Source organism: Zonotrichia leucophrys, chromosome 5, assembly GCF_028769735.1.
Source record: "Zonotrichia leucophrys gambelii isolate GWCS_2022_RI chromosome 5, RI_Zleu_2.0, whole genome shotgun sequence".
Classification (NCBI taxonomy): Eukaryota; Metazoa; Chordata; class Aves; order Passeriformes; family Passerellidae; genus Zonotrichia; species Zonotrichia leucophrys.
The window spans coordinates 42,602,482-42,630,412 of record NC_088175.1 but is presented as its reverse complement, the minus strand read 5'-3'; the positions used below and the strand labels follow the sequence as shown (position 1 = coordinate 42,630,412).

The 27,931-nt window shown below is 39.7% G+C and overlaps 1 protein-coding gene and 2 non-coding genes across 6 annotated transcripts; all 3 read left to right on the top strand.

Annotated features, from left to right (window-relative positions):
- The first annotated feature begins 44 nt into the window (after positions 1-44).
- Positions 45-27,931, top strand: NAP1L4 (nucleosome assembly protein 1 like 4). 4 transcript variants are annotated; one of them, XR_010440527.1, is made up of 16 exons: positions 45-182; positions 3,904-3,935; positions 4,956-5,017; positions 6,484-6,583; positions 7,510-7,651; positions 7,758-7,844; positions 9,343-9,462; positions 10,047-10,118; positions 13,801-13,940; positions 15,871-16,016; positions 17,848-17,870; positions 18,467-18,586; positions 18,877-18,906; positions 20,114-20,191; positions 21,333-21,370; positions 26,649-27,931. XR_010440527.1 is itself a non-coding variant. In XM_064714815.1 (16 exons), the coding sequence occupies exons 2-15, from the start codon at positions 3,922-3,924 to the stop codon at positions 21,336-21,338; spliced, it is 1,119 nt and encodes a 372-aa protein (XP_064570885.1). In that variant the 5' UTR covers positions 45-182; positions 3,904-3,921; the 3' UTR covers positions 21,339-21,370; positions 26,649-27,931. The 4 variants fall into 4 exon arrangements, 2 of the variants coding, with proteins under 2 accessions (XP_064570885.1, XP_064570884.1); XM_064714815.1 differs by having other exon boundaries at positions 20,135-20,191; XR_010440528.1 differs by lacking the exon at positions 21,333-21,370.
- LOC135449279 (small nucleolar RNA SNORA54) lies at positions 8,028-8,155 on the top strand. Its single transcript, XR_010440705.1, has one exon. It is a non-coding gene; the product is annotated as a small nucleolar RNA SNORA54 (small nucleolar RNA).
- LOC135449278 (small nucleolar RNA SNORA54) lies at positions 11,319-11,439 on the top strand. The gene has a single exon (XR_010440704.1). It is a non-coding gene; the product is annotated as a small nucleolar RNA SNORA54 (small nucleolar RNA).

Below are 27,931 nucleotides of genomic sequence, written 5' to 3'. Positions count from 1 at the left end.
GGCCCGCGTGCGGCGTGGCGGCCGCGGCGCTGCCGGGACCAATCGGCGGCGTCCTTGCTGAGGGAGGGGCCCGCGCCGCGGCCAATGCGACGCGTGTTTGTTAGCGGCGGCGCTGCCCGAGCGAGGAGGCTGCGAGGAGCCCGGCGGCGCTGCGGTCTCTGCGGCGTGAGGGGCGCGGGCAGGTGAGGGCGGGCGGCCCCGGGCCCCGCGCCCCGGGCACCCGGCGGGCACAGCGGACGGGCCGAGTCGGGCGCCGCCACCGCGGCGCGGCACTGGGGGTTCGCTCAGGGCCTGCTCAGGGGCGGAGCACGGCGGCCACCGCAGCCGCGCGGCGCGGAGGGGATCGCGCCCGGCCTGCCGCGGTTCCATTTTAAGGGCGGTTCCAGAAGTTGGGGCCCAGGGAACGGGTCCCGCGTTGCTCCGTGCCTGGGCCGAGGAACGCGGGGGTTCCGGCCGCATGTATGGCCGCGCTGGCTGGCAGCGCGCCGGCCCTGTCCCCGCCCTCCCGGGGGAGCGGGGGAGGAGGAGGGCGGCGGGGAGGGAGCGAGGGCTGCCGGCCTGAGCGCTGCCCCCGCCGCCCTGCTCGACTTGAGGCAAGGCCTGCGCTGCCTGGCTGCGGTGCGAAGCTTTCGCCTGATCTCGGGCACGGTGCTGTGTTCCCGCAGCGCGGCCGGCGGTTCGGGGGCTCGGTTTTGCATTTGCTCCTTGTCTCCCATGTGAGGGCCTGTTTGAGATTTTCTTTGATGCTGCGATTGTTTACTGCACACAATACCGGTGCCCGTAGGATTTGTCAGATTCCCTTCCTGTAGCGTTTGCTCACGAGGCTCTCAAATAGAAAGGTAGCGCCAGTGTGGGAATTACGGATGAAGCCGGAATTAGTAGGAACATTTTTATGAGGTCATAGTGTTCCTTTTACAAAACTTCGGAGGCGAGCTGAGTATTCCTCATCTCCGGGGTTGTGGAACAGGTGAATGAGTTTATTCCTCAAATAATTTTTCATGATTTCTTCTTATTATCCTTACAGAAAGTATCCGACTGTTTGTTTGTGGCTTCCCGCGGGGTTACAGCTCAGTGCCTCTGAAACGGAAGCTGTAACTTTCTCTTCTAATTTGTTGTAGTTACGGAAAACACTTAACAGCTGTGGGCAGGAGTCTTCCTGTGAGTTCAGGAGCCCTTCAGTTTCCTGTTTTGTCCTTCTGTTATGTTTAGGAGGTTTGTGCAAGGCAGGGAAGATTTATTCCGTGTACACTTCTGTTCATGAGTACATCTTGCCAGTGTGTTGATTTTTTTCCTGGAGTTTGTGTCCTTCAGGATATTGTCCTTGTAATGAACTCTTCCTGTCCTGGTGTGCATCCAGTTTGCAGTTTCCTGCAGCTTTAAGGGATTGGTGGGGTGTGACATTTGTGCCAGACAAGGTGCAGCAGTAACTGCCTTGTGGGACAGGGGCTTGATCTGATCTCCTCCATCCCCAAAGCTTCATCTTCGTGAGTCACTGGGATCTGGGATCTGCCCAGGAGAAATGAGGCACTGATTTGGCCTTTTAATGGTGATGGCAGCAATAATAATCATTGTTACTTCCTTGGGTTCTGGTTGCTTTTTCCTGTCTTCATTGCCTGTAAAGTTGCTTGGAAAGCAATGGAGACAATGGCCATGAGGGCTTTGGTACTGGCTTTTTTCAAGTGGTGTGTGCTGAGCTCTAGCTCTAAAATTACCTTTCCCCCCGGCAGTGGCCCTCAGCAGCTTGTCCCAAACAGTTTTGTTGGTGCCTCTGTGGCAGTGGAGTCAGTGCAAGGCAGCTGGAATGAAACTGGGAATCACAAGCTGTCTCCTAAGAAAGTTGCCTCTGATTATTTATTTATATACTTCTTTTTGCTTTCCAGTTGCCAAAGACACAAGTCTAGGGGTGATACAAGACTTGAAGTATGTGTTTGCACCAGGGAATGGTGTCTTTTTCCTTTTTTCTTTTTTTTTGTTCTTGCTTGTTCCTGGTGAGTGGCTTTTGTCAGAACATGCCCAGTTCATGCCTGTTCCAGTGGAGATGAATTCAGCTGCTATTCAAACATTGTTCCATGTTTTCCAAACACACATGAGGATCTTGAGGAGTAGTTCCCTGCAGGAAATAGAGCACAAACAGCTGAGCAGAAGGATTTTCATGTGGAGCAGAGTCTGTTCCCTTAGCTGGGTTCCTGGGCCAAGGCTGGAAGTCACAAGCCTTGGAGGGTAACCCTTGAGTACTGCCAGTCTGCATTTTTAGTTGCCTGCTGTTGCCTCCTCTAATAGAGACTGGCATCATATAACTTGTTGGCTGAACTCTGCTATTAGGTCAGTTTGCTCTGTTTTACCTCTTTTATTGTATCTTTTTATCCCTGCCTTCTGGTGCTGTGGAAGGAAATGCTCATGTGAAGATCTGCTTTGCTCTAGCAGGTGGTTGCTGCCTTCGCCCCTTTCCCCTGTTGTGTTTAAGGCAGGAGGAAGTGTTTGGAGGTGAATCAGCCTGAGCTGGTGGAACACCTCCTCTGCCAGAAGCCCCTTTGTTTTGTTCTGGCCTGAGGCTGCAGGGTGGGTTCAGGCTCACATGGGAGACGGGAACACCTCCTGTGCTATCATCTGAGTGCAGTGTTGGTGCTGCTGCAAACCAGCAGAGCTTTCAGCCCAGCTGCAGTGCCTGTGCCAGGGCTGCCTTTGCGGCTGCGAGCAGCGCTCAGCGTTTCCCACACGGAAGGGTGCGTGCCATCCCTGGGCTGCTCCCGTTGGCATCGGCACTCAGGGTCTCCTTTGGTAGCCCTCTGCTGGAAGCTGGGCCTGGGATCAGCCCCTGTGGCCTTCAGAGAGCTGCAGGAATCAGAGCTGTGCCCTCAGTGATTGAAGCTGCTTCTTGTTCTCAGTTTGACTCACAGACCAAGGCCTGCTTTCGTGAAAGTCTGGTGGTGCAAAGCACCACCTGTGCTTCTATGGCAGGTAGTGATTACTGTGATTTGTGGGGGTGAAAACCCCAATCTCTGTTCCTGAAATATGTGTGCAGGCTGGGCTATTTCACCCCAGAAAAGAATGTCCAACTTATTCTGCTGTTCTATCTGACTCCCTCTGGTTTCTCAGGAGAACTAATTTAGATATTGGGGGCTGGGGTAGCTGTGCTAAACTTGGTTCCAGTCATTGTTAATAATGAGATTTTAACTTCTCTCTTGCCTCTTCATTTTCTGACTCCTGATAAATAAGGAGCAAATCTTAATACAGGGGATTCTCTCTTCCCTGTTGCTAGATTAAAAAAAACACCAAATAGAAGACAATTATTTAGCAAGAGAAGAGGTTTTGGCAGTAGAGCAGCAGAAGCAGCTACTCACAAAAATAACCCTGATTAGACAGACATGTGAAACGTGTTTTTCTGCCTGGGTGGTAAAAGAAAAAAGTCATTTGGAAGTTATTGTAGTTAATTCATTTGAACTTTTGTTCAAGTGTGCTACATAGGCAGAGATTAAAAATTCATTATTTACTATGATGCTGTCAAGGAATTAGAAAATAATACATTTATGTCTTCCTCTTTGGCTTCTTTTTGATAGAATGCTGAGCTAATCTAGGAAACTGTGGCACTTACCTTCAGACTAAAAATCCATGATTGGATAGAAATTCATTAGTATCTGGAGTATTTAACAGAAAAAATAAGTTCTAGGAGGGTAAAACCACCTGACAGACTTCAAAAACTGAACAAGTTTCGTTTTGAGTTGGATACTGTGGTAGCTATTCAGTTTCCTGGGAGGGATTATGCTTGATGAATTTTATAGCAAAAAACCAGTAGCTGTTAATTTGCATTGAGGTTTTAAACAGTGACCTGTTCTATTTTCATCTTCTGTTGAGGTAAACAAATTACTGTTCAAGTAGTTTTAAACACTGCTTTTTAATTTGCAGGTGGATACAGGCACACAGATGGCAGATAACAGGTATGTTGGGCTGTTTTCCTGAAATTAAATCAAGGTAGTTAGAGCCAGGTGTATATCTGGTGTTCTGCTGGAGAAGTTTTGTTGGTTTTTTTTTTTTTTTAACCTGTGAAGAGTGGTTTACCAGACTTGGATAAGAATAAAATGGCAATGTTTTTCTAAATGCTCTAAAGAACTGGAGAGCCTTAGTGTTTCTCTAATCTGTGTAATTTAAGCATGCAAAAAGGCACTTTTTTTTTCTAGTTTATGTAGTATTTTTGGACCATACATTATTTTTATGGAACTGGTACAAATCTATATGTGCTGCTGCTCTTCTGAGGCTTGCAGTGCTGGATAAGCTGGTCTGTCCTGTACCTGATAATACCCATTTGCATTTGTGCTATCTCTTCTGGTTTTGTGTGTTAGGGTTAATTTCAGCCCTATCCAGTGTGCATTTTGTGACCTCTAAGGTGGCAGGAGCACAGGGAATACTGGCTGGCTCTTGACTCGTGCTGGGCCCTCTCCTTCTCCAGCCTGGGAAGTGAGATGGAGCACCTTGCAGCAGGGAGCTGGGGAGGCCAGGGACGTGGCTTTTAGAATAGGAGTGAGTGTTTCTATCAAAACTGAAAAGCTGGAAACAGAGCTTTTATCTCTTGTTCATCCTCCTTTCATAGCTGCATCCTTTCTCATGTTTTTCTCCATCACTTACACTAAAAGTGTCTCATATTTTCATCTGTGAGTAAAAACACTTTGCTGTGCAGAGTGAATGGCCACATGATTCACAGACTGAATCATACACATGATTGGCCAGCCATTCACTTAATGAGATGAATTTATCTGTCAGAAGTTTTTGTTTTGGGCTTGTTATGTTTTGTTTGGAGGTTGGTTTGTTTCTTTTTAGTTTTTACAAGCTTGAAGACATAAATACACCTTTTATTGGGATAATTGTCTGTAAAACATGTCTGTAGTAAACCAAAGTACTTCAGTGCTGACATTTGTGTAATGTGATGCTATTTTAATATGTTACCCTTTGAATTCTTTTAGTAAAACAGAAGATACTGCTTCAGAGTCTCTGGAGGCTGCTAAAAATGCAAGCAACAAGAAAGGTATGAAATACATAGCAGTAGGTGACATTACAGAAGGGTAACAAGCCTTTACAGTCAAAACTGAAGATGTGTTCACAGCTGAAAGCAAAACTATGAAAACAATGGTTTTTAGGCTAACTGTTCACTTTCTGATGTTTGCCATGTTTATTGCAGCCAAAACCAGAATGAAGGCTGTATTTTTGTGTGTGTTGTGACTGTGGTGCTTTTCCATTGCCTGAAATGACCCTCTAGACCCTTGCAACAAGGCCTGCAAAGGCTGGCTTGTAACAACATGTATTCTTTGTCAGCATAATTACCAAAGTGGGCAGTTCTCCTTGTGTGCTAGTTCTTTACTCTTGTGTTTCTCAGAAAGTGCATCTTCAGAATGTGTCCTGGAAGTTTTTACTCTCCATTAGCAAGGTCTACAGATAACTGCTGAGTAGTGTTTTTCAAATTAATGTTTCTGAGTGCAGAAAAGCTGCAGTTCCATTATTTCACCAGATATTCAAATTTGTAAGTTATAGTGAAATATGTTCCATATATGTGGTCACTGAATGTTCTTTAGGTCTCCCTCATTACCTTTTTTTTTTTTCCAATAAATCCTTTGTGACTGGCAATTGAAAATTGCATGAGAACTGGCAGACACCATTGAATAATTTTTAAAGTCAAGTTGCTTGAGAAAAAACAACAACAAAATTCCAAATAAGTAAGAACAAATGCAAGCATACAAAAGCTTCACCATGTTAGTGTATGCTGTGCAAATTATTGGGTTTTTAATGTCTGGGGAAAAGAGCACTGAGAAAGAGTGGAAAGATGTGAAAAGCAAAAGTCCTCACACCATTACACAGTGCATGGTTATTAATAAGGGTTTTTAACACCTAACCAGAAGCATTTTAGATCTGAACTCCTGTAAAAGTTGTCTTCTGGGAAGTGTTGTGATTCTTGAGGAGTCTTACAGATCATAAAATCTTCTGGAGGTAAATACAAGTGGTTGTCAAGGTCACAGTGCTGTGCTGCTTATTGTACTGTACACAGAGTTGGAAGGGCTTTTCAGGAGTCACACTAACTGGAAAACAGATCTCTTGGAAGTGTAATTCAGTGGTTCTCCTCCTGAAAATTTCTATGTGGCTTTAAAGGTAGAGCTAATACTGAGGGATAGAGAAACTTCTGCTTTGTACTTTGTTACATAAGGGGAAAACAGGAAATTTGCCTATGTTGTCAATATAGTACTTGCTTGTAAAAGCAACTGATAGATTTGCAAAGAGAAAAGTGCTTTTTCTATCATTATCCAACTTTATATTCCTGAAAGCTGGTGCTGAATTGTTTGTGTTAGTAGAAAATACTCACTGTTTTCACACCTTAAATAACAGTGATGTTATTTGAGGTGTGAAAATAGTATTTTTACTGTGACTGCTGTAAGACTCAGTATGACAAAAGCATTATGAATCTATGCAAATTTGTTTAAAAGGGATTTTCTGTCTTCATAGAAAAGCTGGCAGACCAAGTGATGCAAAATCCACAGGTCCTGGCAGCTCTTCAGGAACGTCTTGACAACACACCAGTTACTCCTTCCAGTTACATTGAAACGTAAGTAGTGGGCATGATAAAATACTGAAAGATTGAAGGCATAATAGCATATTGTTACTGTAATCAGGCTAGAAAATCAGAATAAATTATTCACTAAGAAAAATGGTTTACTTAACCTGTGATTCATAGTGTCTTACTTCTGGAAGAAGAGTGAAGTTTTACCTTATGCAAACTTGCAAACAAAATTTTGTCCCGTTCAATATTTACCATGGCTGTTTCTTGTTTTGGATAGAAATACTCCCTTCCCTCGTTTGTTTCCTTCTGTGCCCCATATTCTGACAGGGTATGTGCTACAGTGACTGATGATTTCTATAGCATTGCTCTTCTGGATGTAATGCAAAGTTCAGTACCTGTATATCCCTAGTTTGAAACTTAGTTTTATATTGACTGCAAAGTAGATTTAAATGCTGCCTTTAGTAAATACTTACACTTTTATTTCTTGACTGAGAATCGCTGGTTTAGACTCTTTTCAGAAAAAACCTAAGTTCTATAACGAGATCTTTTTACATGACTGTGTCTAAATGTTTAATAGTGAGAAGTGCAGATGGGCAGTGTGTGCTTTATGAGTATGACCTGTGAAATGAAGCTTTCTCCTGTAGAGTGCACAGTTCTTATTTTTCATAGATGGATCAACACAAATCTAGTCTCAAAGTTTAGGTGTAAACAAAGGTATTAATTTCAGATCTGTGAACTACACGGGGAGGGTAGTGGCCCCAGGGAATGGAACAGAAGATAACACCTTTGAGAACAACTTGGGTAGGAGAGGATTCTTTCAACTTTTTGAAATAGGTTTTGGAGAAACATGTATGTTTGACATAAGCCTTTTATTTAAAAATTGCATGTAGTTATAAGCAACCTAATTCTTGGTAATACATGAAATAATGCTGAGGCAACTAACTTTTAACCTTAAATAATTTTGATTTTAGCTTTCCAAAAGCAGTGATAAGAAGAATTGATGCCTTGAAAAAGCTCCAGGTGAAATGTGCCCATATAGAAGCTAAATTCTATGAAGAAGTACATGACTTAGAGAGAAAATATGCAGCACTCTATCAACCTCTTTTTGATAAGGTAGGAAAATTATGTATATAATTCTTATTTGTTTGTTCCTGTCAGTTCTGGTTATGTATGTATAATTTTACATCTTCAATTACATTTTTGGGTTTTTTTATCACAGAGAAGAGAGTTTATTAATGGGGAAGCTGAACCCACAGATGCGGAGGCAGAATGGCACAGTGAAAATGAGGATGAAGAAAAACTGGCTGTGAGTATAAGCTGGGTCATCTACTGTGGATATATCAGCTTGTCAGAGTTAAATTCTTGTTCTTGCCATTGAAAGGAGTTTAGTGTCAGTGCTGTGTTCTTGTGATGAATGCACTGTTCTGGCCAGTGAAAGCTTCTACACCATCAGTTTAGCCTTTGTTCAAATTTGAGGACTTGCCTTTGTTGGCACTGTTCGTAACCTGTTAACAGCAGCTTCCTGCTAATGGGTTCCATTCCAGTGCTACATGAAACCCTAAGATAATACAGGACTGGTTGGCTCTCCACCTGTCTCCATTATTTTGGGGGACATCATTAGCTTTCATTTTCTTAAATACAGGTGGGACACTTGTCACACAGCCATAAAACAGAATCAAGCTAATGGAATGTCTGCTTGGCTGGTGGATTCCCACTTGTCCATTGAGTAGGAGCTGTCTAGATTTAGGAGGCATTTTAGAGTCTGTGGGCTGCCTGTTACTTTCCCAGCATCATTTCTAGAGATGTGTGCTCAGGCTTTGTCTCAGAAAAGCGACCTACTTAGAAAACTCTGTTTGCCATTCTGTCAGGTTATCTTTGCATTTTTTGCGTAGCCTAATTCCTTCTTGGTTTTCTTTCTCTGTTCAAAGTGAATTGTTCTTTGTTTTTACTGATCTCCTGAGGTTGAGCATGACACAGTGCTCCATGTGCATGAGCAAAAAACATTCCTTAGGCTCTGTGTAAATACAGCTTTGACAGGCCATATTCCACACAATAAAATCAGAAACCTGTCTAGATGGGAAATAAATTGCAGCTTGGTGTTCTTGGCACATCATAACCCAAGCAACTGCCAGAAACATCTTAAATATCTGCTGCTATCTAGTGGTGTAAAAGAAAAGGTGCAGCTTCCAGACTGAATTCCCAGGGTTATTTAGGATTGAGAAATTACTTCCTCATTCTTCTTTTTTATAACATTTGACATCAGTTATGTGGAAGGACATCCTGTTTCCCAAAATAGTAATATTTAGACACAGCATAACAATGAAAGATACCTGTAAAAAACAACTTTACAAGTATTCTGCAAAATGGGCAAGCTAAAAAAGCATTTCAGAGAACAAAGTTAGATTTTAAATTTTTAGATGGAATGCTGTAAAGGTGGTTTATGGAGCTACAGAAATTAGGTTAATAGAAAAATAGATATGTATTTTTTCTCTTTCTAGAAAGATAAAGTGTTTTAATTATTTCTGTTGTGTCAAATCAGTGAAGCAGACACTTGGTCTATTTAGTGTTCATATAGAAGAATTTCAAATCAGTTGAAAGTAAGTCTGAATTGTGTATATGTTCAGTTGTGTAAATAAACCTTGTATCTCTTAACTTCATTTGCAGAGGAATAAAAAAGTAAATTTTAAATGTTCCTTAAACACAGCTTCAGAGATGGCAATTGTTTTGTACTTTTGTCTCTGTTTAAATTGTGACTTCTTAGTATATTTAATAATTTCTCAGCTGTTTCTGTATTTCTTTCCCAGGGAGAATTGAAAAATGCAGTGGTAATAGATGAAAAAGCGGAAGAGACAAATGTCAAAGGAATTCCAGACTTCTGGTTTACTATCTTTAGGAATGTAGATATGCTAAGTGAATTAGTACAAGTAAGTTTTTACTCTGAAATGAACAACTTCTGCTGTGTCAAATGAATTGCTGCTTTTCCTGTTAATAGTCAGTCCTTGTGGAGTGTGAGTCAATCCTTTGGTGTAAGACACCAAATCTTTTGAGTCTTTGGAATTCCTGAAGATGCTTGAAATGATGGACAAGCATTTTTAGTTTAATCCATAAAGGATAATTGTTGCAAGGTTGTAAGAATACCTTGGATTGGTTGAATTTGTGTTAAATAGCTTAGGTAGTTATGGCTGCACTTGTATTAGTGGCTTTTAATAATGTTGCAGAAGAGTTCCCTGGAGTGTGTCTGCCTCTGAATCTCACTGGTAATAAATACCTTGAGTGAAGTTACTGTATCTTCAGTAATACATCCCAGCAGTTTTGTTTACTGAAGATCAGCCCTAAAATGATTGAGAATTTAGTACATAGAATTTGCAACTATGATTAAGAAATTTAGATCTAGACCTTTACTTTAGCTCAAATTGTTGAATTAGTTATAAGGTGTGCTTCTTAATTAAGGAGTGACTGTTTTTCTAAGTATTGCCTGCTGAATTGAATTTTACTTTTTTCTGCTTAGGAATATGATGAACCTATCTTGAAACATCTGCAGGATATTAAAGTTAAGTTTTCTGAACCAGGACAGCCTATGGTGAGTTTTCTCTGCTTGTTTCTCATGAAGATTGTAGTAATGAAGTGAGCAGCATTCCAAAATATTCATTCAGCTCTCTTTGGCTGTTGTGCGTGGGGGAGGTTTCTTTCTAAGGTATTATTTTCATGCATTGCCTTTGAAAGATTTATCTCCAGCTTTCCATACTTTTTGATCTTTCATTCTTAGCCTGGACAGCTGTGACATTACTGTAGTTTCTAGATTAAAATTCTGGCTGAGATCTATCTAGTTTTTGCTTTCTTTCCTCTCAAATTCAAGTGTAGCTGCTCTTAGTAATAGAATTACATGGCTGCTTTTGATTTGAAAATGAATTGTAGGAAAGATTCTGTGTATCAAATATTATTTCAAAAGCAATATGACTTGGTAATACTAATCAAAGACAATGATTATAGATAATATGCCTGTTGAAAAGAATAGAAAATGTATTAGTATTTTAAAAGTGTTCCTCATGAGTATTCTTTAAAGTAGTACTTCATGCTTTTTTAATTTTGGAAATTTGTTCTGTTTAAGTTTGATGTACAGAAACAGATACTGTGTTTCTTGAAGTTGCTCTGCTGCTTATTCAGTTTATGCAGACTATACTTATTCCTTGAACTCCCTTTGAGGGGGAGGCAGGGAGAAGGATGGAATTTGAGCCTACACATACTTTCTTTAAATTTTGTCATTCTGGCTTTTTTTCTTATATTTGGTATTTTTTGTTTTGCCTTATGGAGCAATGACCTTCTGATAATGTCTGAAATAAATGCCATCATTGAAGATTCACATAAGAAAGATGGGAAGACTTTCTCAGAATAGCTTTTAATGGTTAACAGCAAGTTGTTTCAGGGCTCCTTTGGGTTCTGTTTTTTATTCCTTATTGTCTTGACTCTGCCAGTACTGAAACACTCAGGCAGATAATTGGCAAGAAATTAGAATGGCAGAGAAAAACTGAGAATTAAGTTTCTAAAGATTGCAGGGCTTAGGGAGAGAATATGAGTTTTAGGAAGAAAATGAGTTGTCTAAGCACAAAATAAAGTATTCTAAGAAATTGCCTGTTGTGTCTTGAAGCATATGTATTCAGTGGCATTTGGATGACATGGGAATAGAGGTTTTTTTTGCCTACATGATTTTTGTGTTCTCATTCAGCTTTGTTTTATAGTACCTTAAGCTGGAGAGCTCTTTACACACTGAATTTATCTGGTCTTGCACTGTTCGTAACCTTTTGGCAGCATTTTTCTGCAAATAGGTTCCATTCCAGTGCTACATGAAATCCAGTAATGGAAGGCTGACAAACTCCATGTCCCTTCTGTATTTGGAAACAAAGGATGTGTTCCTAACTGCTTGAGTGAAACCTGTTCTGCAGCTGTGTGTGACTGTCTTTCAACAGAATCTGCAATTCTTTGTTGAAAATTGGTGCAGCAGTGGTAGCTTTGTGCTGTATGAGCTTCACATAACCAGTGCATCATAGATACACTAATTCTGCTGGGGATTAGGTTTTGCTGCTGAAGAAATACATGATAATTAGGAATTTTCTGATTTACTGTTGACCCAAAACAATTAATTGTAGTTATGGCACTCCAAAAGTGGATTTACTCTACTGCAATTAAAGTGCTTCAAAGTCCTGTTTGTTATGGCCAGCACATAGAAACTTTTACCTGCATGAAGCATAAGTGACTCCATTACTATTTACTTATTTATAACCACATGGGTACTCATATGTATTTTATAATTATAATTTCTATTTACATATTTATTAGGACATCAGGATCCTTAGCTAGCATATTGAGACCTGGATGATGTATCTAGGTATAACTTTAAAGTAGCTTAAAAAAAGGCAGTTTTTTTCTTTGAACTTCATGAGCATATACTTGATTTAAAAAAAAACCCAGGGATGTCCACATAAAGAGTGTTGGAAAGGTTATTACAACACTTCAAATATTATGTGGAGCTTGGAGCTTCTTTTCTCCTAATTAGCAGGTATACAGTGAGATGCTGAACTGCAGTGTGTGCAGATATTTTTGTCTTGCTGGCCCTTGGGATCCTGCATGCTAAACAGTGCCGCTGGTTGGTTATTTATAGCCCCAGTGATGGTTTATGGGATTATTTGGGTATGAGTGTTCGTCACTGGTAGTGGATCAGCTAAGTTTGTAGCTCTTCCCCTGAGCATGTTTGCCAGAGAGAGATTAGCCTTAGCTGAAGGCAGCCTCCAAACCATGCAGCTGTCTCGAATTGCTTTAAAGGGAAGGGAAGCTGAAATAGCCCCTGAAATGAGCACAGATATTCCAGGGTACTGCTGGGTCCCTGTGGCTTCCTGTCCTTAATCAGGGAGCACGGGCTTGGGGAGGCTGCTGCTGCCATTGGTCCCCATCACTCCTGGACCACTCTCTTAGCAGGCATGAGTCATGTGAGGAGATTGATGGGGTCTTAGAAAGATTAGGGGCCTTTGGGAGATGAGTGAGGGATAAATATCTGTGATGAGCAGGCTGTTATTAAATAACTGTCCTGAGTTATTTATCTTGTCCACGCATGAATGGCCTTGAGAAAAAGGATGGCAAGGCAGGCTTGCTGGTAACAGGCAGTTTTCTGGCCTGAGTCTGAAGAATGCCTGGGGAAGTATACTCAGGGCCAGTCTTTTGGCAGTTATGTAATCTGTTTTGTATGCTGATTAGGGCTAATTCGTAATGCATATTACTGGGAGAGTAAATCAGATATTTAAAGTAACTGTTACACATGCTGTGGCTGGGCAGTGGTGTTGGAAGCTTTGGCTTTCAGTCCTGTTGTGCTGAACTGACCTGCAGACTTTTACCCCCTTCAAGTCACTAAATCAATACTGCCAAAAAACTTTATTCTTTAGTGCCTCCCCTTTCCAAGACAGCTTTTAGTGGACTTTTAAAATGTTCATAGTTGATCCTGAGTGCAAAGTGAGCATTGTGCAGGGAGTTTAGAAACCTTTACTGAAAACGGATGCATCATGGATGCTGTGGTTTTCTGTAACTGGAGCTTTTTGTTCTCCATGTAAGAAACTGAATCCTTGCAAATAATTTCTGAGTACCAGAGGGGGTTCAAACATAGCCAGAAATATCTGCTTCAGGCTGTAAGATGTTGGTTGTAGGACTCAGTTTATGAAATCAGTGTTGCTTTGCAGGATTTTCAATTATCAAATGGAAAAGAACCCTCTGGTTCCAGGGGGACTGTGCTATTTAAATAGACTTTTGCAATCTAAATTGTGCTTTAACTGGAAATAAAGTCTGATTCACTCTCTTAAGATCATGATATTGATCAGACTTGGGGGAGCGATAGAACTGCATGGTGTTGTTACAATGCTGAAATTACTTCATAATAACAACTTCATCCTGAGTGCAAGGATGATGAGAGGCTTCCATAGGAAATGAAATCAAGACTTTTCTGAAAATACCTCTAAGCTTGCTTTTAAGACAGCAGTTCTGTATGTGAAGGTGAATGAAATCTACTAATTACCTGTTTATAATTTGAATCTAAGCCAAGGTTGTTGTAGCTTCTTGCACATTTGAAATTCATTGACATTCATAATTTCCTGCTTCTGCTGTAGTTTCAAATATGTTTGACATCAATTTTTTTTTCCTACTTTCAGAGTTTGATGAATGATAATTATGCTGATTAACTATTTCATAGATGAAAGTTAGTAGTAACATAAAATTTCTTCCAGTCTTTCTCATTAGAGTTCCACTTTGGGCCCAATGACTACTTTTCTAATTCAGTCCTGACAAAAACATACAAGATGAAGTCGGAGCCAGACAAGACAGATCCCTTTTCATTTGAAGGACCTGAAATAGTTGATTGTGAGGGGTAAGGAAAACTGAAATTCAAAAAAAGCTTCTGAAGTACAAATGCACAATTTTTTTTTTTTTTTTTGCTTATTTTGATAATGATTAGTAAAGATAAAATTGTTACTGACTTCAAAGCTGGGTACGTTTGTAGGTATGATGATGATGTTAGTCTCAGCATGCAGAAGTAACAGATGCATAAATGGAGATATATTTTAACATTGTGTACATTTTAAACTGGACACCATTCAAATTTAATAATTCTCTGGTTAAGGTAACAAACCTTTTATTTCCAGATAACTGGGTAAATTATTTTTAGTTTTTACCTCTCACAGACTACCCCCATCCTCAGTCTGATGAGTAGCCTTGGACTCTCTTGGATTCTTCTCATATCCTCAGCAATTTTTATTCCAGCAGTAATTGGTTTATTATTATCAGGCAGGAATAGGTTGTATTTATCATGTGTTCTTTCAGCCTGCTTTGAGGCTGGAACATAAAGGTTATGCAGTTTGATCCTGACAGCTGTGGCTAGTGCAGCAATTTTTTTAAAGTTTATTTTTATTGTGTCTGCAACACATACTCAGAAAACAGCTGTGGATGGTGAATTCTCATGTCTGTTCTGGAAGCCTATTGAGTTGAACACCACATCCACATTATAGTTTCTTGGGGGTAAAAGAATTGTTCCATCTAAGCAAATCCTTTCTATTTCTATCCAAGATTACTGCTCTATAACCAAATTCCAGTGCCAGAGCAGAGCTGACACAAATGAAAAATGGCTTTTGCACCCTGTTGTTCTTAGCATCTAAGTATTCTTTCTGTTGGTAATTATTTGGTTTTTAGGTTTTTTCTACCCCTTCAAGGATGTGTTTTGGTGGTTTGGTTTTGGGGGTTTTTTAACTCACATTTAAGGTATGCCAAATACTTGGTTTTGTGAATGCATGCTGACAACCTCAAAAACTCTGCACTTCTAGTTCTACATGTTGTTGAATCCAGTATTCACCTGCAGTGAGGCAAAAGTTCTTCTTGGAGTTCAGTTAAAGTTGTGCCCAAGTAACAGACCACTCCTTTTTGAAGAAAACTTTAGTTCATTACAGCAAAATATTTTCTGTTTAAGTATTATAAAGGAATGCTTTCCTGGATTGCTGATTTGTCAGAACTTTGATTTCAGTTATGTTTCCTGAGGAAGGTGTTAAATAAGGTACAGGTAGAGCAGGAAAACATGTCTGTGCCTTGTTATACAGGTTAAGTATAAAACTGGTGACTTTGGCCATCTGTCTGTAGGACAGGGTATTTTGGAGGCATTTCAGGGTTACTGTGACACCATTATTTCCATTGTAGGAGTATTAGCTGTGTTTTCCCCTCACTATTTGCCATGTACAGCTTTGGGTAAAACTTGTTTGAATGGAAAGAGACTTTTCATTGAGTGTCAGTTTGTTCAGCAGCAGAGTGGAACTGAAAATTAGTCTCTGTTCAGCTTGGCTGCCAGGTCAGTCTGAGCACTGCTCTTTAGACAGCTCAAACATCCCTCTCCCTGGCCACTCTCTGGACATGCATTTTTGGGTAAATGGACACTGCCTTGACCTGTAGTTAAAGGATATTGTGTATTGTTTTCTAACAGTCTGACTGGTGAGATTTTCTCTGGAATAGCTTTTAATCCTGGCCTTGGTTACAGAAGTCCAGTTGTTGGGCCAGAGGAATTGAATTACAGGTGGAGTGAGGGCAGTGATTACTCTGCCAAGACAAACTTGTACAGCATTTTCATTTAGGAAAATATTTGACCTGTCCAACATACACATAATCTCTAGAACTATGATCCACTTCATAACTGGTCAAGCAGCTTTACCTAGAGAGTGATAAGCCATCTTGGCCTTGATGTTGCTGCTCTGCTGCTCAGTCCCTTCTTTTCCCTGGTGCCTTGTGTTAAAATGCTGTTTGTCACCTGCTGTCTCTAGGTGTACCATTGACTGGAAAAAAGGCAAAAATGTTACAGTTAAAACAATCAAGAAGAAACAGAAACACAAGGGCCGAGGCACAGTTCGGACCATTACTAAACAAGTACCTAATGATTCATTTTTTAACTTCTTCAGCCCAATAAAGGGTAAGTGTGGAAATGTAAGCATTTAGGATCCTTAAAATATGTTGTTATATATTTGTATTTATGTCACTTAAACATTCAAACTGTTTATGCTGCTGCATTGTAAAGTGCTTACTAGAGGAAGATTGGAAACACTTCCCCATCCAAACAGATGCTTTTGTTCTGTTATGCTGTAGAATTTGACCAATAGGTGTGCAGTGTGAACAGGAATCATAGTAGGGAGAGTCTCTCCTAGACTCTCTTAAAGAAGTTGACATGTTTTACCACAGGATGGCTCCATGCATCAATTTGTTTCTAACATGCAAAAGAGCTGTGTTCCATTGTTGGTCAAGTTACAGCACAACAGTTTCATTGAATCCTCTGTGTCAAGAGACAGAACTTTCTGTCTTTTCTTCTGGGAGTAATTAGTGATCCCTGATACTCCATACATAATTTTCCTTTTTTCCTAGATTAATGTTAGATGTGTACTCACATTTTAGACAATTCAGATGGATTCCAGCACCATTTTTTTTTCTTGGTCCATCTTTCATTGTCCTCTTCTGCAAGCATAGATGAGGGAAGTAGTTTATTTTGTGAACAAAAGGGGTCCTACAGGAAAGATGGTGAGGGACTTTTTGGAAGGGCATGTAGTGACAGGACACATGGAATGGCTTTAGACCAAAAGAGGGCAGGTTTAGGTTAGATATTAGGAAGAAATTCTTAACTGTGAAAGTGGTGAGACACTGGAACAGTTTGGAGCATCCATAACTTCTCTGGGCATTCATGGAAATGTTCGAAGCCAGACTGGATGAGGTTTTCAGCAGCCTGGTCTTGTGAAAGGTGTCTCTGCCCAGGGTGGAGGGGTTGAAACTCAGTGATCTTCAAGGTCCCTTCCATCCCAAACTGTTCTGTGATTCCAGAGGTGTACTGAACAGAATGGTTCTTGATTCTGGTGTGGGCTATTATGAACTACCTGTCCCTCCTAATTACTACTGCAAATGTCCATGTATGTGGGTTAAAAAACATGGGATATGTATTTCTAAATTTGGGTTTGGTACACAAATGTCCTTTAATGTTTGTTGCTGCTTTGAGGAAAGCATGGAGATTTGTCTCCTGTTGGTGTTATGTTATTCTTTTAAATACTCAGAGGATACATTTTGGAATTAGCAGTATAAGACAAGACACTGACATCTGCTGGCAGTGGATAGTTACATTTTCAACTTGAGAACTGAGCCAAATTATCACTTTCACAGTAGATCATATGGTAGTGTAGGGAAGGGAAATACATTTTGATTTGTGTTGGGGTTTTTTGCATTGTTGGTTTTTTTTTTTTTTGGTCATTGGTTAGTTGGTTTTTTTCTTTAAACAAACAAAACACCCACCCTGTTCTATGCTGGTTACAGCACTGGGCCTCTTCTCAACAGTGCTTTACAGATTCTTGTGAAATGTTCACCTATTTAGTTCCAGTTGTTTTGGGGAAGAGGAAGTGATTTGTAGTGCTCTAGCCAAATGAAGTTACTGTAATTACAGCATTAATAGAGAAAGCAAGTATGTTGATCTGCATGTCCTCTGAACCCATCCTTGTAGAAAGAGTATTTCCTTTGCAAAAATCTCTGACATCCAAATGGCAGCACTGCTGCTTTAGCTACAACATGTGAAATTCTTAAGATTTCTGTAGGTTTAACTTAATACTAATCTAAATTGTCATAGTTTTAATAGCTACCTTGTGAAGCCTTTATAACCTCAGTGTTTTCAGGTATGAGAAGATCTTTATACTGTGTTTTGTCATCTTGAACATTGAGGTAGGTGAGAGTAGACAGGCATTTCTTAAATTTGTTGTCTTTTCTTTTTGCAGTATCTGGTGATGGAGAGTCACTGGTAAGTTTTTGAAACAGCACAATTGCTCTTTGCCAAGTCACTGTATAGTGACTACAGGGTTCTTTTATTAAGTACTGTGTATTTTTATTGTTATTTTTGCCTTTGACAAAGCTGGGCTTCACCTTGATAAAGTGAAAGATACTGTCAGCTTCTCCAAGTAATCCATTGACAGTTCACTGTTCCACAATTTGCTGATCCAGGACCTTTCCAGTGTCACTGTTGGGAAGGTCATTATTTTACCTGCCCACTCAGCAGTACTGTGTGGCTGGTACCTGACTTGAAAAATCAGTCTGGAGCATTCTGAACAGTTCTGCAGCATCAGATGCCAGAGCCAGCCAAGTCTGAGCTTTTTAATAAAAGGTGTCTTGGCAGGACACTAACCTGTGTGTGTAAAGTAGGAAGCTTGTACAGAAAATCTCAATTCTGCAAATCTAGATGTAGCTGTTATTACAAAATGCACTGAAAGTACCTGTGACCTGAAGGTTGGTGATGACAGTGTGGTGTTTTCCCAAAGATGGTACTTTGAAATATTTTCATCTGCTTCTGTGTGTCACATCACATTTGCAGGAGAAAACTCAAACTGATTTGTCTTACAGGATGAAGACTCAGAATTCACTTTAGCAGCAGATTTTGAAATTGGACATTTCTTCCGTGAGAGGATAGTCCCTCGTGCTGTGCTGTACTTCACTGGGGAAGCTATAGAGGATGATGATAATGTATGTGTGCAATTAGCAGTTTGTTTATTAGCCAGCACATAGAAACATACTGCTCCTTTCCTGATTAGACTAGGGTGCAGTATTAATTACATGAGAATAACAAAAAAACCCCTGAAGAGATCCTGCTACTTGGGGATAGGAAAGGGTCATTCAGCTTGCTATAAGTTGGTAATCTGCTTCTGGAAGGAGCTTAGTTTCAATTACAGTGTTTGAATATGTTGCACCTATTGCTGCAGAAGTTTTTATGCAAATACTAGCAGAGCTAATTAAACCTTGGGTTTGTTTTGCAGTTTGAAGAAGATGAAGAAGGTGAAGAGGAGGTAAGATGCACACTATTTTTTGTAGATTACTGATTGCCCTTTCCATTCCAGTGCCAGGAATAATTCTATATGGAGCAGAAAACAGTTGTTCATAAATGCTCTTGTTCCTGGTACTTCTTTCCAAAAGAGTTCAGCATTCATGACTTGAAAAGCTGTGCCTGGTTTTTCCTTTTCATAAAAGTACTTCCTGCAAGAGCATATATCCATTTTTTTTATCCAGTACTTTGAAAGCTGTTTTCTGACATGAGTCAAAAATTAAAGACAAGCTTTTTTTTCTAGGGTGCTGCATGGTAAATATTTGTTCCTTAGGTGGTAGTGGAATTTCAGCTGTCAGCTTTTAGCTGTCATAAGCTTGAAGACTGGGTCTTATCAAATGCAAAGTGAAAAAGGGGAAGTGTGCAACTGCTCAGCATAAAAAATTTAGGCTGGCTCTGGTCTATTTGCAGTAATGTTGTATGAACACAAACACACTATGAAAGGCTTTGCACAAAATCACTAAATGTTACCACACTTAAATGAACTAACATCCTTTACAATTTTTTGCTTTTACTGCTATTACTGTGCTGTCTTGCTGATTTGTCAAAGGTACATCCCTGATTGTTGTCAGCTTCAGCATAGCAGATTACATCAGAGATTATCAAGCTGATGTGATGTGAGCTGGCAGCCTTCAGCATGCAGTCTCTTTTTTTCTCTCTGCTTAGGCTGTTGAGTGACTAAACATTTTCATTTTTTTTTTAAGCTGGGTATTGATAGAAGTGTGTATATGTATTTTTAATTGGTTTTCAGTGCCAGATGTTATCACTTAAAAAAAACTGAGTGCAAAAATCCTGCACAGGAAATGCATAGCCTGTCTAGAGTAATCTAAATAAAGTGGCTCTTTGGAGGGAGACTGAACTAAAGAACGAATTCAGGCATGTATACCTATTACCAGAACTAAAATTCCAAATAATTTGTTAGGTAGAAGTTTAAAAATTGCTGTGGGACTGCATTAGCAGTGTGCATAGGAAGGTTGCCTTAAGCCATACTGAGACCTTTATACCATGTTTTAAAGATTTTGTATTTAAAACTTGTAAGATGCTGAATTCTTTTAAATCAGCCCAGTGCTGACATCTGAAACATTCTGGAATACAGTGATAATTTAATTTGCTAGTTTGCTTTTTATCCATTACAAAAAGTTGCACTTTTAACCTATTTTAATTTCTGTTAGTTTATCTCTATTTTGTCATAGGAGTTGGAGGGGGAAGAGGAGGGAGAAGAGGAGGAAGATGCAGAGACTGATCCTAAGGTAAGGACTTCTTTGTGCTTAGTCATAAAACAGACTATAATCATGAGAGTGTAGTTAAGGGTATGATAGTTTGTGAAAAGGTCAATCAAAAAAACACCCTAGCTTCTGACTGCAAGGTTTTTATTATCTGCAGCACTCCAGTTGCTCTTCAAAGAGAAGTTAATGTTTCCATCAGTTGAGAAAATGCAAGTTTTTGCTTCCAACATGCACCAAGATAATTTTCAATCTGTGTGCCTTTGCTTCTTAATGGCATCTCTGTGTAATGCTGTTACAGTTTTCCTTCAGAAAGGTCATATTTAGATGTTCTTTGGCTGGACTTCAAGCTAGAATTAGTCTGACAAATCTCAACTAGCTTGTTTGTTTATGTTATTTTCTTTAGAATTGTTCCTTATCGTTGTCCTGATGGCTGCAGGTTAGACTCTACATGTCTGTACTTGGTTAGAAATCAAAAAAAAGTCAGTCTTCAACTTTGAATTTTAAACTTTATGATACCTGGCTTAAAATTCAGCCTTGAGGGTTAGTGTTCCTTCTGATAGGTATTTTTCAGGTCTTCAGTCATGGTAAATGCTTATATTTAGTGAAGCTGGGACAGTGATGACAGACTTGTGTTCATGTAGTTCTTAAAACATCATAAAAGCTTTCAAATTTTTATAAAGACAGGTGAAAAAGTGAAAGGCATGCAAAACTGCTTGATCTTTGGATAAAAGTCTTAACAGCAGCTTGACATGTCACTCTTCTGGTACAGTTTTATACATCATCCTATCATTAGTAAATGGTTTTTGTCACTATCAAGAGTCAAGTTTGTTTTTCTTAATGAGAAATTCTGGATACTAAAGAAAGTCTGTCTTGTACAAAGATCAATGAATCAGGTTTAGATTGGCAAAAATCAGTATTCTGACTGCTCTGTAGGATTCAAATGCAGTGGTGTACCTGTAAAGGGTAAAAGTTGGGCAGCTGAGAAACAAGGTTAGTTCTACATCAACATATGTTTGTGTGAAGTATCCTTCTAGAGGATTTGCTATTCTGTAGGGGAAAAAATCTGAAGTTATCTTGGAAGGTTATGGTTGTTGCCTCCTGTATTATTTTGTACATTTCACTTTTCATCCATGCTGACAGTTCCTTTCAATTTTTTCCCATTTAGGTGTAATATAAGTCTGTTATTCATTCATACATTTCTAGGTAAGGTGGAATTCCATTCATACCTAACTTCCAAGAGTCCCATTTGTAGTCATGCAATGTGGTTTGTTTTCTAGGGTTTTCTGTTTTGTTTTTGGTTTTGTTTTTGTTTTTTTTTTTTCCTTTTATGGGGAAAAGAAATGGGGGAATGGTGACTTCATAAGTTTTATGAGTAAACATACAAAGAAAATGGGTAGGGATAAGTGCCTTTAAATCATATAATTAAAGTAGATTTTTCATAATGACTCTGCCTTCCTGGCACACTTCCTGCTCTGCCTTTGTAGCAATCAAACTGTATTTCATATACACATGATAAAAGATACTGAGACTGGTCAGACTATTTTTCCTTGTTTCTGGTTTGATGTTGCATCTCTTTACTGTTTCTAATGCACTTGCAAATTATTTCTTAAATATCTTCTCTGCTCTTCCTAAACTCTTCTAAGTCAGCTTACTTAGTATGCCTTTTCTAGCATCTTATTTATGCTGCCTGACAAAGGCAGGCAGTCACTCTTAGAAGCCTTTTCTTGATCTCTCATGATTCTGAACAGGTATTGTTCTTCTGCTCATCTGTCTCTTTATTTAAAAGAAGAAAGAAAAATTTCCTTCTGTTGTATACTGTCATCTTTCACCTTTCATCCCATTCCTCACAGAGAACAATGCCTGCAACAGCCTCCATACTTCTTCCCCCCCTGTACTTTAGGCTTGTGTCTTTTTATTTGAATTATTTAGAAGAAGGTATAATCCTTCCAGCTCACTCCCTCTGCACAGATAATGCCCTTCCTTGCCTTTGTTAAACTCAGAATGGAGCTGTGCTTCTGAATTGGTTTTTAGTGCACTGGTGGTTCACCTGCAGCAGTAGAACATCTGTTTGTCCCAGTGGCTGCAGTCTGTTACAGCTCTGTTCCCTCCCTACAGTTAAAATTGTTAGCCACTGGCTCCAAGTTTTCAAGTCAACCTGGAATTATTTTATTTCATTTTTTGACACTGATACCCCAGTTCTGTCCTGTTTTCCATTCTTTTTCCTGCTCGTATCATTTTCTGATCCTTTTGTTCTCTGTTCCTTGCCTTTCTTTGCCTGCCAGTTCCCACTCCCTTCTTTTCTTTTCTAGAGTAGTTTTCTTTTCCATGTACACAAAAATAATTGGTCTGTTTTCCTTTCAAATCCAGTTTCTCCTTCTCAATCATTTCCCTATTACCTCCTCCTTTATTGTTGTAGTGTATTTGTTGTATTGTTGTAGTACATTTGCTGCATGTCAACACTTTCTGCTTTGTTAACTTTTCCTCCTTCCTTCCTGTGAGTTTTTAAAGTACATTGGAGTTGTTCAGATACAACCAGTTCATTATCATCTCTTACACAAAGCACTTGTGCCATGTAGAAGTTGTGGCTTTGGAAGACTGAGCAGTCAGATGATTGAAAGTAGCTTCAGAAGGTGCTACAGAACTGGATAATGTAGCTGGTTTTGTCTAGTGCATTTTCTATGTGCTTGCATGTCCCATTCCTTTAGCTGCCTTTATTTCACCTTGCTGAGGCTGTGCTTGAATTGAGGAGTAGCTGGCAGGGTAATGCACAGTGCTGGTTTGAATCATGAGCAGAAGAGCTGCTCTGTGTGTGAGAGACTCCTTGGGCTTCAAGATATTTTGTCTTCTGGGTTACAGTAGCAGGACCTGGCAGCAGCAAATTCATTTGCAGGCCCTGATGTGGAGGCAGGCAGTTTGGGTTAGGGTTGCCCACTTAACTCCAGCTAGCTCTGGGTTTGCATTGTGATATCCTTGCTTTTTCTCCTTGAGTAACAGAGAATAGGAAATAAAGATAAAATTCAGTTTTAGGTCCCATAATTGGACTTTTCCATTGAAGATGTTTCAGAAAGGCTTTCTACCTTCTCCACTGGAAAGGACATCAGATTTAGTGCCTGGTGCCTGCCTTGATACTGCTGTTGGCAGCAGAGTTCATAGGGAGAGTCAGATGAGATCCTGTTGATCTGCCTGTTCCTGCATGGCCACCTTAGCAGATGGGAAGCTTTCCAAAAAGTGAATTGGAAAAGTAACGAGATAGAGACTTCATTGCTCTTTGAATCACCTAGGAATGTATCTTGCCTAGTGTGTTTAAACACTGAAGACTAACAAAAATTCAGTGTTTCCTTTAGGATGTCTTTTGAAAAAACAAAACTGCTAAAATAAAAGGCATGGAAATTTTGGGCTTATGTCCCCAGCCTCTAGGGCACCAGTTTACCTGGATGGGCAGACACAGTGGGGTTTGTGTAGCAAAGAAAGCAGTATTAACTCAGACCTGCTTTCTTCTGTGTGTTAGCTCTATGTTCTTGTGAATTTTAGGTGCAATTTTTAATTGTGAGAAAGTGATGCAGTAAGTGAGTGGCAGTAACAACAAGCTATATATCGATCTTTGTTAGCAAAAAAGAAAAAATAGGTGGGAGTCTCACTCAGCTTGTTCATATCCATTGTAATGGTATCTCAGACTGAAATTCAAGGCCCAGAGCAGTTTAAACTCCTTGCACAGAATAAGTGAATATGAAATTGAATACTTTAAAGATACAAAAAATTTTTAAATCCTACCAATTTTAAGATGAATTAAAGTCTGTTTATGGTTACTGTAAGGAATCTGTTTACAACCAGAAGAATTCTTGTCTCTGGAGCCCTGGTTGTGATCTTGAATATGTGTGTTCACTGCTAAATTTATTTTTAAATAAGATGCAATTCCTCCTTATCTTTGCCAGTTCAAGTCTCTCTGGTCTGGCCAATGCACTTCACTATCTTTCTGAGATATCATGGGAAGTTAATTTAGGGAAATAGAGCATGGAAAGCTTGCCAGGATGGGATGATAAGCAGCACAGGGGCTAAGGCAGATCAGTGTAGTGGTTGGCTGACCCAGTGTCACCACGTCTGGGCTCTGCAGGAGGAGCAGGCTCAGGCTCAGGGGAGTGTGGGTGTCAGCTCTGCATCCCACTCCCAGCTTGGGGTCTGGGCCCTGATCTTACAGGAGCCAGCAAAGGCCAGAGATGAGCTTCAGTGTGCCTGTGCCTGCTGGAGCAGCTGTAACTGGAAGGGAATTGTGGTCTCTCTGTACTGGTGTGCTCTGGGATTAGGCTGGGAGATGCTCTGCATGAGGCTCAGGGCAGCTGAAGGCAGCATGGGGCTCACGTGCTGGCTTCCTCAGCAAAGGCAGTGCTGTGTGTTAAAGTGGTGGGAGAACATGGATTATGTTGGAGTCCGGATCTGAAATACTGCCTTCATACTTAGGGCCTGCTTAAACATTCTGTGTATAGGGCCAACAGAGATACATCCTCAAGTGTAACCTAAAAATAGCAGTATTTGTCTCAAAATCCTCCAACAACTGACTCAGATCCAGGAACCCCTCAAACTGTATTTATTTGTTTTTGTCTGAGAGCAGTAATCAACACTGAAAGGTTCTTTAAAAAGAACTTTGTGATCTCTGTGACTCAGTTTTTACAGGATAAACACTTATATGTAGTAAATATGATTTAAGTGTTTACAAAAATAAGGAAAGGATAATGGAGTTTATTAGAAAATACAAGTGTTTTGGTTGATCATTAAAATTTGGCGGAAATGGTTGCGGTGGTCAGCCTAGGTGTGTCTTGATCTAAATATAGCAGGTGACTAGGAAGGAAGGAGGGAGATGGAAAGATTTTTTTAAAGTACATTTTAAATAGTAGATTTCTTGTATTATCATGGCTTTTAGCCAGAAGGCAAAGAAGAGAGGAAGTGATTTTGCCTGCACACTATTCCGGCCATGTTCAAATACCAAGCAGTTTAAAGGAGAATACAAACCTTTAGAAAACTTTAGATAAAAATGCTGCTCTGTTTTGCTTGCCCCTCAATAAAAAGGAATGGCATGCAATGAACTACCAGTGGCAGTGAAATTTTAATTTAAGAGCAAGAATGCTGATTTTGTTTTGTGTAAACATACCCCTTTTCCTGTATTTAGTCCCCAGTCAGTGCAATGTAATTCACATTGGTGTTACTTGGAACTTCAGGCAGATGAGAGAGAACAAAGTTAAGGTTAGCCAGATGTGCTGAGTGAGGAATACCACAAGGAAGAAGTCTGAAAGGTTTCTGACACATCTGTGCCTTTGGCTCTAATGCTGAATTGCAGTGGGAGTGATAGTGACCACTGTGACTGTAAAGCAGTTTTGGTGAGGAACAAAGAAACAGCCTGGATTTGGTGCAGGTTATTGGGGCAAAACTTCATGATAAGGAAGTTTAAATTAGTTGCATCAGTTCTTCCTTTCTAGAGGCAAAATGCTTTAGTTGCCTTAGCTCTTGGTTACTTGATGTATACTGAGCTTGGCATGGGTACATATTTTATAACACATAAACCTCTTCTTTAGGATAGTAACTAAGAAATATTTTACTTTGTTGCATCAGTGAGGTTCAGGGTGTTGTGTTTTATGCCTGTATTTTTCTTTATTAGACTGCAGCAGGTTTCTGTGACTGCTGTTTGTGTATAATAAACTATATTAAGAGTGGTAAGGGGAGAAGCAAAGTGGAAATTCACTGAGTAAATTCTCCTGCTTTCTAAGAATGCTATTTTACAATGGAAAAAAAAACAAGAAGTGCAGTGTAAACCTGAAGTTCTTAGCTGTTTGAGTACTTGTTCTCATTCCCAAATACACTTCCTTTTGCTAAGGGGGAAGTTGTTAAACTACCTAATGAAGGTGTTTCTACTTTTACATATTCAGATTAACATATGGACTTCTTGCCCAGTGTTAAATTGTTGAATAGTTACCTGCTGGTGATGCAGAACCTAGAAGAAATCAACACATTAATTACATTTTTATCACCTTAGCAGAAAGGGAAAGGCTCCTAAGGAAAAACTCAGACGTGCTGCAGAATAAGCAGCCTGCCGTCCTCCCTCCTCAGAGCTGGAGGAGGTGGCAGTTTATTGTTAAAATTGTTCAGTAGGGCTGGAAGTCAAATAGAGCCTGTGGTTGAGGGGAGTAGGTGGTGGTTTGCTTTCTTGTTTGTGTGAACCTTGGCCTACAGGATGCAGTGTTAACAGTACAAAAATAGATAAAAAATTATGGGGCACCAAGCAGCTGTGGGGGCAAGGGGAAACCCAGTAAATGTGGTGACTCTGTTGGACCTTTATGATGTAGCTTGAGTTTTCATGTAGCATTCCTGTACATGCTAGTGTTACCTAGTTAATTCAGAACTGCATAGCAAGTTTCTCTGTATGTGTTGAAGTGTTTTCTTTCATGCCAATTTGATTTTTAACTGTTGATTTTCTCTTTTTCCCTTTATGCAGAAAGAGTCCAGCCAACCTGCTGAATGCAAACAACAGTAATAAGGAAATACCACTTGGAAGTGATATTTGAACAACTTGTAACAAATAGTTGGATACCTGGCCTGCAGTTCAGGATATTCTATCGCTGCAGCACAATCTTATTAACAATGCTTAAAATTAATTTGTTTTAAAATGCATGATTTTCACTAACTTTATTGCTTAACATGTACAGTGGCAACTTCAATGCATTTGGGAAATATGAGGTTTAAATAAAGCACACTCTACAGCCGTTGGTACACTGTAGCTAAGTATGTCAATAGGCCTTTAGAGCCTTTTGCCCTATGCATAGGGGAATAGTCCAGACTACCATGTGAGGAATATCCATTTTCTTGCTCAACATTGAAAATCGTGGAATAGCAATGTGCTGAGAAGCTAAAGTAAATGGATTACATGTATGGTAGCTGAAACAGATAGAGCAATATGACTTTTTTGCTAGTTCCCTCCCCTGTTTTTTAATGTTTCTTGCAACCTACAGATTGAACTAGTGCTTGAGCAGCTTTAAATGTCATATTTATTATCTCAGTACAACCAGTTGAGTTGAAGTAATTTTACTTCATTGAAGAGGGTGTCATATTTGAGACTTAGTTGTTCATCTTACTATTTATTTATTCATGTTTGTAAGTACTTTGACAGAATTAGTGCTTTTTAATAGTTTTTAATATACTTGAAAAATTTTCTTCCTCTTTTGCATACAATATGGGTACTTGTAAAACAGGTAATTCAAAGTGGTCTCAATGTAGTAGTCTAGACAGAAGAAACAAACTCGCATCAAAATGACAACTCTTCTGGATGAAGATCAAAATGTAAAGGCCAAACTTGCTGTTGGTGGAAGTGGGTTGCAGCCAAAGAACCAGACAATTTCCAGTAGTGTTATTGCTTAGTGTCCAGCATGAAAGGACCTTTCACTATGAACACGGAAATCTATCAAAGTGAGTCAGTTCAATAAATCTGAAGTTTGGGTGTCTTACTTGCAACACTGAAATTATTCCATTCCACAATTTGTTTTTATTTCAAGTTCCGAAGTCTGCAAAACTATGTTTTGTTGTTGTGTGGCACTTAAAAGTACACGTTTCTAGTTTCAGCATCCATTACCAACCTCTGGCAGCAGTTGAATAGCAGCTGTATCAACACTGTGACCAGGCATGTAGAGTGCTCCAGCCTTACCTTACACATTTGTAACTTAATACAGTGTTTTCAATTTGTACAGAATAGATAGAATATTCTATTAAAGTTGTGAAACATGA